Below are 18361 nucleotides of genomic sequence, written 5' to 3'. Positions count from 1 at the left end.
TGCTGGCACAATGCAGGATGGGACTGGAGGATTCAGCTATACAGGCCCTTATCCATATGAGCCCACAGAAGGTCAAGGTGGGGAGAAGAAAGTGCCCTGTACCCCAGCCCATAAGTAGTCATGAGGAGGCAAGGATGAGCTCCAGAGACATCCCCAATCCCTGACTACTTCTGATGCTGAGGAGAAAAGGACTTCCAAAAGCAAGGAGAAGGCACTTTTCTGTAGCAGGTACTGTAAAGGACAGTGCTTTCTCCCCAGGGGCACTGCCCAAAAGAACTGCCCACTAGAATTGGAACCTGGAGCATCTTTAGCCATGTCTCACTTGTGTGTGTTACACTTGATTTACAGAAGAGTTTCTTCGAGTCTGGTGACCAACTGAAATGATCTAGGTTCTTGTCATAATACAAAAACTTTTGCTAAATCTTGTTGTGAGCTCTAGCTCAGGATGAGCTATTCAGGCTAATTTTTATGTTCTTTATGTTTTGTGCAGGCAATGACTTTCCACTTCAGCTATGAGAATGTTCCATTGCTGTTTTCTGGACTTACAATCAATACTCCTGGAGGTTAGTAAAACTGTTGTCTACTCCAAACAAAAAGTTTGTAGTTGATTAATGTTTCAGGATTACCTTGCTATTTATGCCAAAAATATGCAGGCACACTGTGTTGCATCTGTTTTAAATGGTGTCTGTGGGGTGAAAGAAAAAGGGAGATCTTTGTATCATTCAAGAATTTGACTGGTCTTATTAGCAAGTGTGATTGCTGGTTTCATTTCATGGGTGAAATTCCAGTTAGTGTGTGGGTGAACTTCATGTTTACCATCTGTACATGCATGCACACAGTGCCCAGCCATAGACTGCAGTGTGACGTGCTTGTTGAATTACACAGTGCATCTTCTGACATGTTTTGAAGCAAATGTCTTTTGTTGCACAGATACAATAATGTTTCCTCTTTTGTCAGAAATGGCTGGTGCTTTTGTGGCTGTCTTCTTCCTAGCCATGTTTTATGAAGGCCTTAAGATTGCCCGAGAGTGTCTGCTCCGTAAATCCCAAGTCAGCATTCGCTACAATTCCATGCCAGTGCCAGGTCCCAATGGCACTATCTTGATGGAGACGCACAAAACTGTTGGGTAAGAATTTTACTTCATTGTAAGACAAATTTCTTCAGCAGCTGACAAAGGCAAAAACTGTGACAGAAAAAACTTTATGCAGCCAGTCTTACCGTATGCGAAGTATGTTGACTCCAGCTGGGACACTGCTTGATGCAGGAGGACACTGTGCTTAAGTCACTTGGCCACCCTTTAGGATGGGGGAATACAAGTCTTGTGAGGAGTGGCTGAGAGAACTGGGGTTGTTTAGCCTGGAGAAAAGGAGGCTGAGGGGAGACCTCATCGCTCTCTACCTGAAAGGAGGTTGTAGCGAGGTGGGGCTCAGTCTCTTCTATCAAGTAACTAGTGATAGGTCAAGAGGAAATGGCCTCAAGTTGCACTAGCGGAGATTTAGATTGGATATTAGGAAAAAATTTTTTACTGAAAGGGTTGTCAGGCATTGGAACAGGCTGCCCAGGGAAGTGGTTGAGTCACCATCCCTGGAGATATTAAAAAAAAACATATAGACAGGGCGCTTCAGGACATGGTTTAGTGACATGGTGGTGTTGGGTTGATGGTTGGACTTGATGATCTTAAAGGTCTCTTCCAACCTAAACGATTCTATGATTTTATGAAAAGGAGGAAAGCAGCAAGGAGTCAGATGAGCTTATTTTTTTTCCAGAGCAGTAACGAACACATTTGGGGAGTTCCCAGGAACAGAATTTGGGTATTATAGGCAGCAACCCTGACAGAAAATACTCAGGATCCTTCTGTTGACAGGTAGTCAAAGCCTCTACTCAGAAAAGCCATTCTGCCTATTCAATGTGGGGGTAAAAATAAGCTTGTAGAAGTCTGTTTCTCAGCTAAAAGTTTTGTCCTCCCAGCAAGTACCGTGCTTTCTTTGTTATCAGTCAGCTCTGTGGGGAAAACCACATGCAGAAGTCTATGTCCAGCCTCCTTTGTTATCTTCTCTCACATTTCACACCCACCTTGGCATCCTATCAGCCTAAGAGCTAAGTTTTCTCTTTGGGGATGTGCGTTTTCCAGCCTGTGTCTCATGGATGCTGACTATTCTTTGGGTTTTGTGTTCTCAGGCAGCAGATGCTGAGTTTCCCTCACCTCCTGCAGACTGTACTGCACATCATTCAAGTCGTAGTCAGTTACTTCCTCATGTTGATCTTCATGACGTACAATGGATACCTCTGCATAGCTGTGGCAGCAGGGGCAGGAACGGGCTATTTCTTCTTCAGCTGGAAAAAGGCAGTTGTTGTGGACATCACGGAGCACTGCCATTAACACCGGATGCTGCCCAGAAGCCTCTCCACCCCACTGCTCTCTTGAAGTGCAGCCATCACAAGGACTGGATCATTCCTAAGCTGAAAGACAAACAATATAAAGAAAATCAACTGGAATTCACCACAAATTCCTAGCTGGGGTGTAGGGATGTGAGGAGTTGGGATATGCTGCTCCCCCTTGCTGCAGGCTGGCAGCAGGGTTGGCTCTTGAGGGTGCCGTGGTAGCCATTCTTGGCTAGGATTTGCTTTATTCTTAGATTATGCTGTGATTGAAGTTAGTTGGCTGACAGAAGTGTAGAAATTATTCTTTAAAACAAACAAACAAAACCCATTTTATTTTTAAATTGCAAATGCTTATCTGTGAGGGTTTTATGAACAGTAGGTAAAGATCAAAGTTGCCAATAGACCCTACGTGCACAAATGGCTATTTTAATTTTACTTTTTCAGTATGTACATAGTGCCAGGGGATGAGATGTCCCTGGATTTTGGGGCCAGTGACGCCTTCTGATGCAGAAGGAGTCAGCCTCTGAGGAAGATTTGGTGCTGCACATCAGACATGCTCAGGTGTGCCCTGGCAAGGGAGTACTTTGACATAAATATGTGACCCATGTGCTTCAGAAGAGTTCCAGATGAGTCTGTCCTCCAAGCCCATCAGAGCATGATGAGTGTTGTTAATCTTCTGATGTATCCAGCAGCTTTACTCAGCTTCAAGTGATAATATTTGGGTTTGGCTGCTTTCTCTTCCCAATCATGGAAATATATGGAGTAGATGCAGGACAACAATTGCTTTTTTACAGGGAAAAAAGATTTTAAATAAACCATTGAACCTGCATTTACTTCATGTTGAATTGCACCTGGATGGATCTAGAGCTAGACTTTTGGTTTACTGAAAATAGCTCTGTAAATGAGGCAAGACCTAAATAATGATTTCATGACACTAAAGGTTACAATTTCTGAGGGCATTCCTTGATTGAGATGAGAGAAGTAAAACAACTGTGTTCCTGTAAAGGAGAGATTTGGCAAGAGAAGAAGGAAAAGATAGAAATAAGCAGCCTTCAGTCTCTTCTCAGGTGAAATTAGAAGCAGCTTAGGCTGATGAAAAAGTATTCCTGACCCAGATGACTGCTCTTTGTCTTAATAATCATGCTGTGACCGTGTTAGCTTGGAGGTGCAAGAGTTACCAGTGCCAGTGATTGACAAGTATTGTAGTGCAGTAAAGAACTTCCCGTTCAGTGCTGTGAGCTCTACGCATTTCACAGGCAAGACAGGCTGTGACACAGGCAAAACCAGCTTCCTGCATGTGTGATGCCCAGAACATGCTTTGGGCTTTCTAGGGAGCAGTTTTGGTTTAGCACTTCATTATTAAACTGCTTATTGTTCTAGGGAATTTTGTGCAGAGTATGGTGCAAAGCTGGAGTCTTCATTCTACTCAGCATGCCCAATTTATGCCTGTAACTGGCTGAAAGGGAAGATGGTGGGATTTTCAGAAGGGCGCTGAAAAACAGGCACTGCTTTCAGACTGGGACTGATGCCTGGGATGTGCCATGAGAACAGGGAGTCCTTTCGAGATGAGAGTATCTGGGCACATGCAGTAGCAGTTTTTTCTCTGGAGTTGCTACTAGTCACACTGTTAGCAGTAGCTGTGTAAGGAAAGCTGATCTTTTTGAAGAGGAATTACATTTCTTTAGCCCGTAAGCCTTACAGGTTGAGGGCCATCCCTGTGTATGTGCGTTCTTCATGGTGCTGGTGCTGCTACATCAGCACAGAGCCCACCCTTGCCCTACCACCCTCTTTGAAAGGCAGCAGGAAATCTGTTATTACTGCTACCAGGATCTTGAATTGCACCACGTACAGTCAACTGTCCTGGGTTGATGCCAGCTATTTATTTGGACATCCTGTTTTCTTTGGGCAGCGCAAATACAGAATAAAATGAGATGAGTTAAAAGCAGGCTTAGGCTTCTAAAGAGCTTTTTTCTGTAGCAAATTTGCATCTGGGTGAAAAAGGCAAAGTTATTTTCATGGAAAAATTCTAGCCACCTCTTGATGGGAGATAGGAAAAGATTTTCCCCAGTCTGATCTTTGAAGGCAGTTATTGTCTGCAACAGGCTGCAGAAGGACATACTGATGCCCTCTACCCTGCATCTGTCACAAAGGTAAAAGTCTTATGTGCCCTCAAAGCAATCACGCTCCGCTGTGAAAGTGGAAAACAGACCCTTCGGATCCCTGCAAGAGAGCTGTGAGGAAATCTTAAGTGTTTGTCAGACAAAATTGAAGCAATTAAGTGCTGGAGATGGTTTGTTTATGTTTTGAAAGCTTTACACTGCAGGGGCTTGATCCCTGAAGGAGTTCAGAGCTGACATTGCCAACACCACTCTCATCAGCTTTTCTTGAACCAGCTGGAGTTGTTGCCATTACAGGGATGTCTGATTATAGGGTATAGTTACGAGTGGCTTTGTGTGATGACACTAGTTACTTCATATACCTCTTGCTGTGTCTTTCTCTAAAACAGAACCTCTGCTTGGCCTGATCTTCTTGTTACCACCTTTTAGCCACCTGTCCTGTAGTCAAGTGACCAGACTTTAATTCTCTGATTCAAGTGATCAGAGATGGATGACTTGGAGATTAGGCAATAGCTGTAGCTTTTACAATATAAATTTGGTTCTCTTGTTAGCTTATCTGCTTCATTCTATGTGTAGCATCTTGCCCTTGAAGCTGGTTCCCCCTGAGGACGAGTACCTCTGTCTTCAAAGGGTCATCTCCTGCCCATGCTTATATGAGAGAGGGCACACAGCTTTCTCCAGTGTGCAGAGAGGGAAGTGATGCTGACCTAGCAGTGGTCACTTGGGGAGCAGGAACCTGGGCAGAAGTCTCCCAAGTGTCTAGCAAGCGCCCCAGCTACCTTCCAGCAGCCTGTAAGAATGATGGTTTGAGCACTTGGCTGTACCTAAGTCAGAAATGGGAGCCCAGGCTGGGCTTTGGGGAGCAGAGCACAAGGGAAGATCTGAAGGGAAGGTGGTTAAGGAGAGAAGATGGAGGCCTGTGTCCTGTCTGCTCTGGAGCTCACTGATGCAGTGAGGCACAGCTGAGAAAGGGACGTTTCCAGTCCTTGTCTCCCTGCCAGCTTTGGCCATGCTTTCTTCTGGTTCAATATTGACAATCCAGAGAAGCCACCTACCTCCCTGTGTCCCAGCCTCCCCCTGGTCCCCCGGAGGCCACCAGCTGCTGTGTTCTTGGCCCAGGTTGCTGTGTGCTTTGCCAGATTTGGAGAAAAACCTGGCCTCCCTACTCATGACTTCTACTGACTGCTTTTGGTACAGTCCCAGCCTTTCTGCTGGCTGTATTTAAAGTTGTCCTGGTAACACTGAACTCGCATTAAGTAGTGCTCAGAGGGAGGTGAGGACTCTGATGTTATGAGACTTGAGTCAGTTAAATTCATATGTCAACACACATGTAGCATGCTTGGAATGTGATGTCCTGTGTCTTTGTACCCTGATGTTTGGTCTCCACATGCTGTGCCTCTTGATTATCATCTTGGAAGAAGTGCACAAAGTATCCAGCCTGTGTTCATCAGCTGGCTTTTGTTGTTTTCCTTTGAGTGCCTTTTCAGTTTGGAGCCAGTCCCACGACATCCAACAGGATTTTTAGTTTTGTTTACAGCAGACTGTCATTTTTGTTTTTACTCTTGCTCTTTGTGGAGGTAACTTGTCTAATATTACTGTGAATATCAAGAATCTCCTGTATATAATTAACCAATAAAATAGATTGCATTTTACTGTGGTGGATGTGTGTTTTGGAAACAACCCTCAATGCAGAGACTGCAGCTGAAGTGGAGGCTGGCGGCTCTTACTGCAGCGTTCAGGAAGTGACTCCCAAGAGTTAAGTGCCTGCTTTTATTAGCAAGAGGCCCTGCAGCCAGGCAACTCCAGCCTGGCCTTCCCCAGTCTCTTTTCTCTGGCATGACTCTTCTGTGCCTGCTGTGAAGGTGTGAGTGAGCAGCAGGGCCTGAGTGTCCATTTTCAGGTGGCTGGGGATGGGAGTGAGGAGCAGCGTCCTCTGGGCCTGCCCCCACCGTGAGCAATAAACCCTGAAGCTGCTGGAAGGGGAACATGGGAAGTCACTGCTGCATGAATTGCTGTTTGTTTCAGTCCAGTTATGCTTTGCAGAGTGTGGGGAAAGCTGAGATGGAGAGAGGAATTGGTGCTTCCCAGATCTGCTTTCCCCCACAGAGGGAGGGGTTAAAGGCCAAGAGTTTTAGGAGCTGTAATAATGAGCCCTCTTGACCCATGGAAGGTGTCTGTGTGCAGTACGGAATACCAGTCTTCCTCCTAGAGTTTTACTCTAGATTGTGCTTATTCATGCAAGACAAATGAGGGCCTGGGTTGGTTTTTCTTCCCCTGTGCAACTGAAGGACATCTGGAATGTCCCAAGATGTTTCCCTGTCAGGCCTGGGGCAGGACTGGGAATGCCTGAATAGCAGAGTGATCCCTGATAATTTTATGTGGTGTTAGACTGGAAAAGCGGCTCTGCTCTAGGCCAGACTGTGGCTCTTTTCAGTTTGATGGACAGCTTGAAACATTTTATGTTCTGTACATTTCCCCAGCCTGACCTAAAATGTGATGCACCTAAAACAGATGAAGCATGGATTTAACAAGTCCGGTTTGGAGCATTGCTTGAGACACTGGAAAATGTAACTGGTTGCTGTGCTGGAAGGTGGTGTAGAACAGTCCCAGCCAGGAGCAGAGAGCCTCCAGTCCCATTCTTTGAATTCTGGTGCAGGCCTCAGGGCTGCTGGCACCCTGCTCTGCCTCTTTTCCCCAGGCTGGAGGCAGCAGACTTAAACATCAACAAGCTGCTTTGGTTTTCAGAACTTGCTTCATTCAGGTCACCTCACTGCAAGCTAGACTCCTCCTTTCTGGGGTTCTGCATTATCTCACCTTCCATTATGTGCCCAGCCAGCTGACAGCAGTACAAATCACTGTTGTAAATCCAGGTATGTGCTGGTTAGTCTGTCAGAAATCAATACACCTGATTTTTATGTGACACCACCTATAAGGAAATACTTGGTGACCTTTGATCCAAGCAACAAACATTGCTGGCAGCTACCTGAAACTCCATCTCGGGGTGACAAACTGGCACAGCTGGGGTGACGCACTCCCCAGGGCTGAATGGAAGTGCTAAGTGTAGAGAAAAATCTGCTCCATCAGGAAACATGGGATATTGTTCCATGTCTGCGTGCCCAGGACATTCTACTGCATCCAGGTTTGCAGCCGTTCCCTGCTAAGGGCCCAATCCATGTCCCAGCTGCACACCCATCTCTGTGAAACATGTGGGACTAGGTGACTTCAACGGACACGGGGGGCTTCTTTCCTGGCCTTCCTGGGAAATGACAGAGCAGCGTCTCAGGGAAGCATTGCCTGGGGCACCCACTGCTTTTAGTCACACAGGCCTGTAAAACACTAACCTGAGGCTCCCCAATGCCTTCTCCTTGGGGTTGGCAACTTATAGGGCTAAAGGTTTAAATGAACATATATTATGTCTCCATTTTTTAAGAATACTAAGTCAAGAGATGCCCAGAAGATCCTTCCGCAGTGTTTTACCTCCCCTTTGTATCGGGGTGCACACAGGTGAAGGAAACACCGGTGGGCTCAGGGTTTCCATCCCTGCCCTGCACGGTCTCCACAGGCATTTAAAGCAGCTCGTGTGACTTTTTTTTTTTTTTAAAAAGAGACATATTTATTTAAAACAAAACACTTGGCCAAGGGGCATTCAGGGCATGTTAGCCAGAAAAACTTAAAAAGAAAAAAAAAAAAAAAAAAACAACCAAAGAAAACAGCAAAAAGAAGGGAGGGAGAGGCCTATCCCCGCCGGCCTGGGGGCCTCTCCCGGCTGGCGAGGGGGAGCTGGCGGCTCCCTGGGCTCCGTCGCCCGGTCGGCCGGGCCGCGCCCGCCGCTAGAACTCGAAGGTGCCGAAGTGGGCGGCGCGGCCGCCGGCCTTGGGCTGCGGCTTGTAGCCGATGCGGTCATTGATGATCTGCTCCCGGCTCTTGTGGTCGGCGCCCAGCGCGATGGCCGCCGCCGCCGCCGCCGCCGCCGCCTCCTCGCCGGCCGCCGCCACCTCCGCGTCCTCCCGCTGCTTCTTGCGGCTCTGCGGGGCAAAAGGGCCGCGTCAGGGCGCTGCCGGGCGGGGGGAGACAGGCCCCCCGGGGGCGGCCGCGGCCGGCCCCGCTCGCACCTCCAGGTCCTTCCGGATGCTCTCGAACTCCTCGATGTCGTCCAGCTTCAGCTCCAGCCGCGTCGGTTTTCGCCGCAGCATCGCGACCCGCCGCCGCTCCGCCTCTCAGCCGCCGCCGGGCGAGGGCCGAGCCCGCCCGGCCACCGCGCCTCCCGGCACGCCCCGCTCCCCGGGCCACACCTCCCGGCGTGCCCCGCGCGTCTTGCCGCTAACGGGCACAGCGCCTCCCGGCGTGCCCCGCGTCCCCTCCCCGGGCCACACCTCCCGGCGTGCCCCGCGCGTCTTGCCGCGAACGGGCACAGCGCCTCCCGGCGTGTCCCGCGTCTCTTCCCCGGGCCACACCTCCCGGCGTGCCCCGCGCGTCCAGCCGCCAACAGGCACCGCGCCTCCCGGCGTGCCCCGCGTCCACCGGAAGCGGTTGTGAGGCGGCGGAGGCCGTGCGCGGCGGCTTGGCGGCTGGCCTCGTTTCCCCTCCCGGTGCGCGGCCGTCATGGCCTCCACGCGGGCACCGGCGGCGCGCGGCGGCGCCCGGCCCGCCGTGCGGGCCCCCGCGCCTGCGGAGGTGGGCGTCTGTGGGGAGGGGGGGACGGCTCCGGGTCCCCGTTACCTGGATGGGGGCGGTACCGGCCCGGAGAAGTGGGGAGAGGCCGCAGGCCGACCCAGGGGCTCGCGTTTGTTTTTGGGCGTGTGGGGTTTGCCGTAACGGAGAGGTCCCGGTGTGAGGAGACACCCCCCTGCTGTCGGTGACACTGGAGCCATTTAGAGGGCCGCGACCGGAGCGTTTACGGTGTTTCCCCGCCTTTTTCCAGAATTCTTTAATTTTTCTTGGAAGGTCTGTTGTAACGCTTCTCTCCTGGGAAGAAGGGCCTGTTCGCCTTCCATCTCCCTCTGCTTTCCAGCAAGGGCACCGAGAGCTGGCCAGTGGTATTGCTCGTGCCTTTTCTGGGGCTTGTTCAGCAAGATTAAGAAAAGCTTCATCTTATAAGGTCTTTTTTTTTTTTTTTTTAAACGTTAAAAAAACCCCAACAACCCCGCCCCCCCCCAAAAAAAACCCAAACCCTGAGAGCCTTAAAAATGAGGTCCGAGCAGATAAGAAAGGAACAAAAGACAACACAGTCTAGTTTAAGCAAAGTGTTTACTGTGGCATTTTACTTTTGATCTTTGCACTTGGGGCATAGCCTCACTGTCCAAGATTAACACCTCACATACAATTTTGGGTCTTTTCATGATGTATGTACAAACTTCCTCTAGCAGAGCAGTGCTTTCTTGCACAGCCAAGCTGTTTGCTGTCTTCTTTTTAGCCAAAAGACACTTAAAATTCTGCCTTTACCTTCTAGGCCACAAAGAGCAAGCCTGCAGAAGAGAGCGATGCTCCTCCACCCAAGAGAGCCCCCATCTTTTATGGCAGTCTGGAGGAGAAGGAACGGGAGCGTCTGGCAAAAGGAGAATCAGGGCTGCTGGGAAAAGAGGGGATGAAAGCTGCAATTGAGGCTGGCAACATCAACATAAGCAGCGGTGAGAATGTTTAACCACCTTTTTTTTTCTGTCTCGCTCTGGAATGTGACACTTTCAAAAGTCTCTGATCAACTTTGAGCATAATTTAAAGTGAAAAAATGTGAGGCTGGTGCCTGGACTGTTGGCTCTTTCGTTGGATCTTCCTGTTTGAGAGGGATCTCTCATCCAGTTGTTTTCAATCTAACAGTTCCATTTTTTGTTCAGGTGAGGTCTTTGATCTCGAAGACCATATGAGTGAGCGGCAGGCAGAAGTGCTGGCCGAGTTTGAGCGCAGGAAGAGAGCCCGGCAAATCAACGTGTCCACTGATGACTCTGAAGTTAAAGCCTGTTTGCGAGCACTTGGGGAGCCCATCACGCTCTTTGGAGAAGGTCCTGCAGAAAGGAGGGAGAGGTGCTGTGTCTGCCCTGAGTGTTGCAAACTGGGAGCCCTCAGTTTATCAAATTCCTGACATTTTCCTTGTAGTTGGGGTGCAACGAGTGCTGGCGGTCAGTGGTGCTTCATTACAATGCAGCAAGAATGCTAACAAAGAAATAATGGCTGACAGTGATGTGTTAGGTTAGCTGAGAATTCACTGAGTGAATACGACTTAATGTGTTTCTTTCCAGATTAAGAAATATCCTTTCGGTGGTTGGCACAGACGCGTTAAAAAAGACCAGGAAAGATGACGACAGGTCTAAAAAGTCCAAAGAAGAGGTAATGGTTTCTCTTGTTCTCTAAGGGCTGAGGGAGATATGTATGATACCTTTCAAGATACCTTACTTTGATGGTGTCTGCTATGTCTAGGACTCCTGGTTTTGGTCAGTCTGTGGATTCTTATGTCATCCCTTCATGTGCCTTCTGTGTTGCCTGTTTTAGTAAAACTATGGCAATGTATTATCTAAGTCAGGAGCGTTAAGTCTGGCTTGTACTGCAGGCCAAATTCCATGCTGCAGACAGCATGTAAAACAGGAACTCGTATGTTTGTACTGTTACTTAGTATAGCAAGTCCTTTATTGTTGTTTGTCTTCCTACTTGGGAAGAAAAAAATAAGTTCCTGCTACTGCATCTGTTTCTGCCTTTGATTCTTCTTTCTTTCTGCTTCTCCCATCTTTTTCTGAGTCCATTTTTTCCTTATTGGTTTTGTGGGTTATTTTAAGAAATAAGGATAATTTCTGCAGCTCTGGGCTTTCTTTTTACTGGGAAGAAGGGACCTGTACGTTATCAAGTAAAAATGAGTTAGTGTTCAACTGGAATTTTCTCAAGTGAAATGGCAGCATGTCAGGATCTGATCTATAAGGCATAGAGTTTGGTCTCTCTGAATCCCTTTTTCTAGGGCTTATAGTTATGCAATACGCCATTAAAAAGAGGCCTTAACACAGCAAGATTTAAGATCAGATGCTGTGGTGGCACTTATGTACTAAGAGGAGGTCATCTAAGGTGACTGAATGGAAGAGCAGTATCCCAGTAGCTTTTACTTCGGTTTGTTCTTTTTCTTACAGTATCAGCAAACCTGGTACCATGAAGGACCACGCAGTCTGAAAACAGCGAGGCTGTGGCTTGCTAACTACTCGCTCCCCAGGTGAGACAAAACAGTACAAATGAAGGAGGCAGATGAAACCTTTTGTAAAATCCAGCAACTAATCCCACTGCAGGTAGTGCAGGAAATTTGAGATCAAAGGAATGGGGCGCATACACTGGTAGATAAGTCCAGTGAGCTTAGGGCTTAAGTTGTTGGTGACTGACTGTAGCATTAGCCCAGTTTGGGAGAAAAGGGGGGAGAGGCCTGTTTCTGGCATCAGGGCAGGGAAAATGTAGAGGCTTGTTACTCCACCTTTCCTCTTCACAGGGCAGTGAAGCGGCTAGAAGAAGCCCGGCTGCTCAAAGAGATTCCAGAGGCAACCAGGACATCACAGAGGCAGGAGCTACACAAATCCCTGCGAGTAGGTTGAGCAGCTGCTCAGCTGCTGTTTTTACAACTTTTTGCTGATCCTCCAAAGAGATCAGCTGCCCGGAGGTGCTGTCCAGGTGCATGTAGTTCTCTGCACTGTCATCCATTGGAAAGCTCTGCTTTTTCTCTCTTCCCTGGTGGTATCCATAAAGCATGTTCTAACTCTTTCTTCAGTGATTCAGAGAAACATACTTTAGTTGTTGCCTTGCATGGCAGAGGGATAAAGAGACATCCCTGCATTGCCTTGCCACTTGCCTGTGAAGCTAAAGGAATTTATTCGTGGTTTTGTCACAGGTTTAGCTGGCTGGGAAGGGACTGCTGACTTTCCTCTTCCTGTACAATGGTGGCTAGTGCATAAAACCAAGGCAAATAATAACCAATGCAGTAATGCAAAACATGTTTTAGATGACTCTGAGATGCACTGTTCCAGCATGCTAAGTCAAATTCCCAGCTTAACCGAACAGAGAGGCTCAAGCACACAGTGTGCTGCCACTCTAATACTGTTTACACCCAGAGGCATTAGCTGCCAGAAGATTTGTTTCTCCCCTAAGTGTACCACGCTGCCTGCCCTAGTCTGTTGGGTTGCATTCATTGGACGAGTTGTAGAAAGAGGCCAAAACTACAGTAAGTTCTCTGTCAAAACCACAGTTGCAAAGCAGGGTGGCTCCGAGGCAGCTCCTCCCTTTGAAAGTGACTTTCCAAAGGCATCTGCCTCCTCCTGTGTACATTTGCCTCCTTTACCTCAGTCTTTGGCTGGGGCTTTCTTTAGGTTGTTTGTACTTTATTCATTTATTATTTTCCTTGTATTTGATTACAGTCTTTGAATAACTTCTGCAGTCAGATTGGAGATGATCGCCCACTGTCCTACTGCCATTTCAGCCCCAATTCCAAACTCCTTGCTACTGCCTGTTGGTAAGTTTTCTTTTACAGCAGTTGCTTTAGGGGCTGGGAGAGCACAGCAGAAGTGAAGGAGAGATGTTGTTAGAGGCTTGTGAATCACGAGGGTTCAGAAATGTTTTTTCTTCCTATTCTGAACTCTCTCTTTGCTTCATTTTAGAGCTTAGCAGAGATTTCAGTCTGAGTCCGTTGGTTCTATGGCTGGTTGCCCAAAGTGTATTGGTATTTTAGCCATTGCAGAACACCCCAGGGTGGTTTTGCAGCTCTGCATTTTAGCTGTTCTTTGACATTCCTGTCTACACTGACACCTATTTCTTGTCTTCAACAGGAGCGGATTGTGCAAACTCTGGTCCGTGCCTGACTGCAACCTTGTTCACACCTTACGAGGTAGAGAGCGACTTTCACCAAGACTCTATGCTTAGTTCTTTTGTTCCTCTCTGGGTTGAGTTCCCACATCTGAATTACTTTGTGACTCAAAATGTAATATTCTTTGGGCAGATTTTATTCTATTGAGAGCATTAGTCAGGCTTGTGGAGCATGTGCACATGTCAGATAATCAAGAGGAGGTCCTGGCCTTTCTCTTAGAGCTAAAACCCGAGTTTGTTGTTTCTGAATGGTGTTTTGTTTTGTTTCAACACCTGGTTTGCGTTATTTTGAGCCAAATATCAGCATTTTTGGCCAGGTCACTTAACAACAGTGAGATTCTTTGAACAGTGGTCACAACTTTGACTAAATACAAATGTGACGTCAAATCTGTTGATTCATATGTTGAATTTTCACTACATTTTGAGGGTTACAAACCTTGGTGTTTGATACTCTTCAATGTACAGTTTACCTGTTTGCAGGTAAACTGTAGTTTACCTGTTTGCAGGACAGATAGGTCTGGTAGTTACAATACAACTTCACCCAACATGGGAGGACACAGTGAAAGTGTTCACTGGTACCTGACTAATTAGTAACAAAGAAATGCTGCTTTTCTGAAAAATTGGCCCAGATCACGTGGCAGATTATGAATTTTGATTTTCTTTTCTCTTAAGGACATAACACCAATGTAGGAGCAATAGTCTTCCATCCCAAAGCCACTGTCTCCCTAGACAAGAAGGATGTTAACCTGGCCTCGTGTGCGGCTGATGGTTCTGTCAAACTCTGGAGCCTTGAAAGGTCAGAATGATACCAGACATGCACAGCTGCAGCATTGTTGTTTTGGGATTTATTTTGTGTTACTAAACATTGGACATTTACCATCCTCCTGCAAATATAACCTTTTCTTGTAGCTATACCAGTGCAATTCCTGGCCTCAGTATGTGCCACCTTCTTCAGCAGGAAAAGAGATCACCCTGATTAGGGGAATCAAGGTGAGGGGAAATTGTCTGAAAAGAGTCAAGTCAGAATTGCTGCTGGGCATTGGTCAACTGCTTTGGATGATGGATGGAAGATTTGGAGATTGTTTTATTCTAACCTTTCATTTAGGGGAAAATTTCCCCTCTTGGATATTAAGAAATGAACTTTTGAGTTATTGGAAAGCACCAGTATTTGGAGGGGGGCTAAACATATACGTGACCATGCACAAAAGCTTCAGCCTGTAATAAAAACAAGTGGCTCTATCATTGCACAGTGTAGTTTTGGAAGATGCACAGCATCTATCTCAAGCTTGTGAAGAAGAGAACAGTGTAAATACCAAGCCCTAGCATCGGCTGTGTTTGAAAACTGGAGCCCTGCAGTGCACCTCAGGAAGAGGCAGGCGGCTCTGAGATCCGCAGTAGTTTATCCTTAGCTGAAAGTCACTGTTTCTAATTGCAGAAGCATATCTGTGCAAAGGGACAGGTTGCTTATTAGTCTCATGTGATCACATCCTTTAGTTAGCCTGTTGGAAAGAAACTAAATGCTGTTCAGGTCTTCTGCTGAATGCTACTGATCTGCTGCCTGTAATTCTGGGAGAATAAATACTCACTCTATCCTGCCTCCTTGCAGTTCTTCAGAATAGCAGGATTTGCTGTAGTTCAGGATGTGTTCTGTGTAGTCACAGTAAAACTCCCTGCAATTCAGGTAGTTTTCTTTCTGTGCTTTCAAAGTGCTAATGACAAGGGCCTTGTTAATATTCAGGAATAATAATAATAATAATAATTATCCCAAGAGAACTTTATAACCAACGTGAGTGTGGAGAAAGGGGTTTCACCTGGGGCTTTAGCCCTTTTGTGTGAACATAAGGCAGAATTCAGAGTCATTAGTTAAAACTCTGATGTTCCTGTCTGGCTTGCATTTAATTAGCAGACCTTTTGCTGTGATCATAATGTTTGTAAAGGCCCAGTGAGAGCCAGCCACCTCTGACCAGTGTCTGATGATTTTTGTTTCTATTTTTCAGTGATGAACCTGTGGCAGATATTGAAGGACACAGTATGAGAGTGGCGCGTGTGATGTGGCACCCGTCTGGGAGGTTCCTGGGTACTACCTGGTATGGAGATGTGGTTGTTTGCTTTAAGATATTCCCATTAGCTGTCTAGCTGGTAGCCCAGTGGGTACCATTACTTGTCCACAGAGGAGCCCAGTGCAGGCAAGCATTGGCCCCAAGCACAAATACAGGCTGGGCAATGAGTGGGTTGAGAGCAGCCCTGCGGAGAAGGACTTGGAGGTGTTAGTGGATGAAAAACTGAATATGAGCCAGCAATGTGCACTTGCAGCCCAGAAGGCCAATCGCATTCTGGGCTGTGTCAAAAGAAGCATGACCAGCAGGTGGAGGGAGGTGATTCTCCCTCTACTACCCTCTGGTGAGACCCCACCTAGAGTACTGCATTCAGATCTGGGGCCCCGAATATAAGAAGGACATGGACCTGTTGGAGTGAGTCCAGAGGAGGGCCACAAATGTGATCAGAGAGCTGGAACACCTCTCCTAGGAGGACAGGCTGAGAGAGTTGGGGTTGTTCAGCCTGGAGAAGAGAAGGCTCCAGGGAGACCTTGTAGCAGCCTGCCAGTACCTAAAGGGGGCCTATGAGAAAGCTGGAGAGGGACTTTTTACAAGGGCATGTAGTGATAGGACAAGGGGTAATGGCTTTAAACTGAAAGAGGGAGGATTTAGCTTAGATGTAAGGAAGAAGCTCTTCACTGTGAGGGTGGTGAGGCACTGGAACAGGTTGCCCAGGGAAGTTGTGGATGCCCCATCCCTGGCAGTGTCCAAGGCCAGGTTGGATGGGGCTTTGAGCAACTTGGTCTAGTGGAAGGTGTCCCTGCCCATGGCAGGGGGGTTGGAACTACATGATCTTTTAAGGTCCCTTCCAACCCAAACCATTCTATGATTCTTGACAACAGCTGGGCTGTTGCAATGTAAATAACAGCTAGTCATTGGGATTCCTTTCTCTGCCCGTCATGTTAGACCCTATTGGTCTCCAGCTGGAAATAAAATGCCCATGGAGTTAGTGAAATATCCTGTTATTCTCCTTGGAGATACATTTAGTTGGACAAATACTTTGTTTTTACAGCTATGATCACTCGTGGCGCTTGTGGGACTTGGAAGCTCAGGAAGAGATTCTCCATCAGGAGGGGCACAGCAAAGGGGTCTATGACATTGCCTTTCACACGGATGGGTCTCTCGCTGGGACTGGGTGAGTTTGCTTTGCGTCAGGACTGGATGTGAAATGGTATCAAGGTTTTGTTGCTGACTGATGCCAAGTGCCCCAGTGATTTCTGCTGGTGAGGCTGAGCGTACTCTGGCAGTTGCTGAAGCCTCTGATGGGTATTGCTTGGGTTCTTTCTTCCTAGTGGACTGGATGCTTTTGGCCGGGTGTGGGACTTGCGCACAGGACGCTGTATCATGTTTCTAGAAGGCCACTTGAAGGAGATCTACGGGGTTAACTTCTCCCCAAACGGGTAAGAAAATAATTTGCATGTTTTATGTGGGAGCTCTGAGTACAAACCCCAGCTCCCCACAACATGTTCTTCCTCCACCCTTGGGCAGATACCATGTTGCAACTGGCAGTGGTGACAATACTTGCAAGGTATGGGACCTCCGCCAGAGGAAGTGCATCTACACCATTCCGGCCCATCAAAACCTGGTGACCGGGGTGAAATTTGAACGTAAGTACCTTCCATCTGATGTTCCTTGTCCCTGCCTCTCCTGAGCTGAGGTGGCAGGGGATGGGGCAACTCAAAAACACATCTTCAGGTCAAAGAAGGCCTGTACTAGTTAGCGGTAGATCTGTCATGGTTTTATTTGCAAATCTCACTTCTCCCTTTTTTCTCATTCTCTACTGCAGCCAATCATGGTAACTTCCTGCTCACGGGCGCTTATGACAACACTGCAAAGATCTGGACTCACCCCGGCTGGTCCCCTTTGAAAACGCTGGCTGGTCACGAGGGAAAGGTGATGGGACTGGATATCTCCCTTGATGGCCAGCTGATAGCAACCTGCTCCTATGACAGAACCTTCAAGTTGTGGACAGCGGAGTAGTTCAGAGGTGCTGCTGATGAACTGGCACAGAGACGTTAATGGCTTTGAACTAAGACTTGCTTTTTTTATATTAAAGAAAAAAAAAGGAATCGGCTATTGCAACAGGCATTATGGCAGCTGTAGTCACTGGCTGGTCTTGGGTTGAGGTGGTTTTGAAGCACCTGAGTTTGCCAGGGCTTAGCTGGAGTCAAATCTTGGGTGATGTTTTTCCACTTCTTAGGACTGTTTTTATACTGCAGATACTGCTGTCTGCTGTAATTTGGAGATGATCCATCTGCATTCACCTTCCCTTCCAAGTTAGGCTCCCAGATTTTCTCCAGTCTTTTTCAAACACTTGTAGGTAGCCACACAACACCTTGTCTTTTGTGTGGTGTTTAGCCTCTGTCAATACACTTCTTACCTTCCATTTTCCAGGATCCCTTGGCAGGAGTCTGTGGCTTCAAACTTGCTTTGTATTTAAAGAAAAAAACCTAGCTGTCAGAGTTAGAGGAATGCTTCCCCTGCCTCTGCAAAGGTAGTCTCTGAATGTGGAGGTCAGCATCCCCTTTGTATTCACTCACAGGAGATGTTGAAGGCCAGGGAAATTTTTCTTTCCCATGTACCTTTTCATGTCCTAGCTCTTTGAGCTAGGTCTTGTGATCTCGTGAACCAGGTGTTTCAAATCCATGTAGGCATCTCCTGGTTGAGTTTTTGCTGTGTGTCACCTGGGATAATATGAAGAAGGCTATTTCAGTGTAGGATTGTCTTGTTCCTACACTGTGGGGAGCTTTCTTATTTGTTGTTTATTCTTTAAATTGAGGTTTTGCAATTTTTGTGTTCTGGAAAATCAAAACATGTTTTGAATGTGCACGCTAGCCCCTGGGTCTGACTAAGGAATGGAGAAATTACAGGTACTTCACAACACAGTTTGATTTCTGTCTGCTATCGTAAAAAACCTTCAGGAGAAAAGAGAAGACGACCCATACCTTT

At 47.3% G+C, this 18361-nt stretch overlaps 3 protein-coding genes across 10 annotated transcripts in view; 2 read left to right on the top strand and 1 right to left on the bottom strand.

The window, feature by feature from the left end:
• The window catches only part of SLC31A1 (solute carrier family 31 member 1), a 28135-nt gene extending 21984 nt beyond the window's left edge, over positions 1 to 6151 (top strand). For all 8 annotated transcript variants that reach the window (XM_049832360.1, XM_049832364.1, XM_049832357.1 and 5 more), the window contains 3 exons: positions 491 to 563; positions 958 to 1126; positions 2179 to 6151. In XM_049832360.1, the coding sequence (XP_049688317.1) occupies positions 491 to 563; positions 958 to 1126; positions 2179 to 2380 (444 nt within the window). In that variant the 3' untranslated portion in view covers positions 2381 to 6151. The remainder of the gene's footprint in view (positions 1 to 490; positions 564 to 957; positions 1127 to 2178) is intronic.
• Positions 6152 to 7392: 1241 nt separating this feature from the next.
• On the bottom strand, positions 7393 to 8747 carry CDC26 (cell division cycle 26). The gene is made up of 2 exons (XM_049832878.1): positions 8612 to 8747; positions 7393 to 8524 (listed from the first exon to the last, which is right to left on the bottom strand). Exons 1-2 carry the CDS (start codon positions 8690 to 8692, stop codon positions 8330 to 8332), a joined length of 276 nt encoding a protein of 91 aa, XP_049688835.1. The 5' UTR covers positions 8693 to 8747; the 3' UTR covers positions 7393 to 8329.
• A 278-nt stretch (positions 8748 to 9025) lies between these two features.
• Positions 9026 to 18297, top strand: PRPF4 (pre-mRNA processing factor 4). The gene is made up of 14 exons (XM_049832877.1): positions 9026 to 9173; positions 9949 to 10126; positions 10331 to 10517; positions 10733 to 10820; positions 11606 to 11685; positions 11953 to 12046; positions 12872 to 12966; positions 13280 to 13338; positions 13989 to 14112; positions 15314 to 15403; positions 16425 to 16547; positions 16705 to 16812; positions 16901 to 17019; positions 17199 to 18297. The coding sequence occupies exons 1-14, from the start codon at positions 9102 to 9104 to the stop codon at positions 17390 to 17392; spliced, it is 1611 nt and encodes a 536-aa protein (XP_049688834.1). The 5' UTR covers positions 9026 to 9101; the 3' UTR covers positions 17393 to 18297.
• Positions 18298 to 18361: the final 64 nt, after the last annotated feature.

This window comes from Accipiter gentilis, chromosome 29 (assembly GCF_929443795.1).
Source record: "Accipiter gentilis chromosome 29, bAccGen1.1, whole genome shotgun sequence".
Lineage (NCBI taxonomy): Eukaryota > Metazoa > Chordata > Aves > Accipitriformes > Accipitridae > Astur > Astur gentilis.
This window is presented reverse-complemented; position numbering and strand designations above follow the sequence as displayed.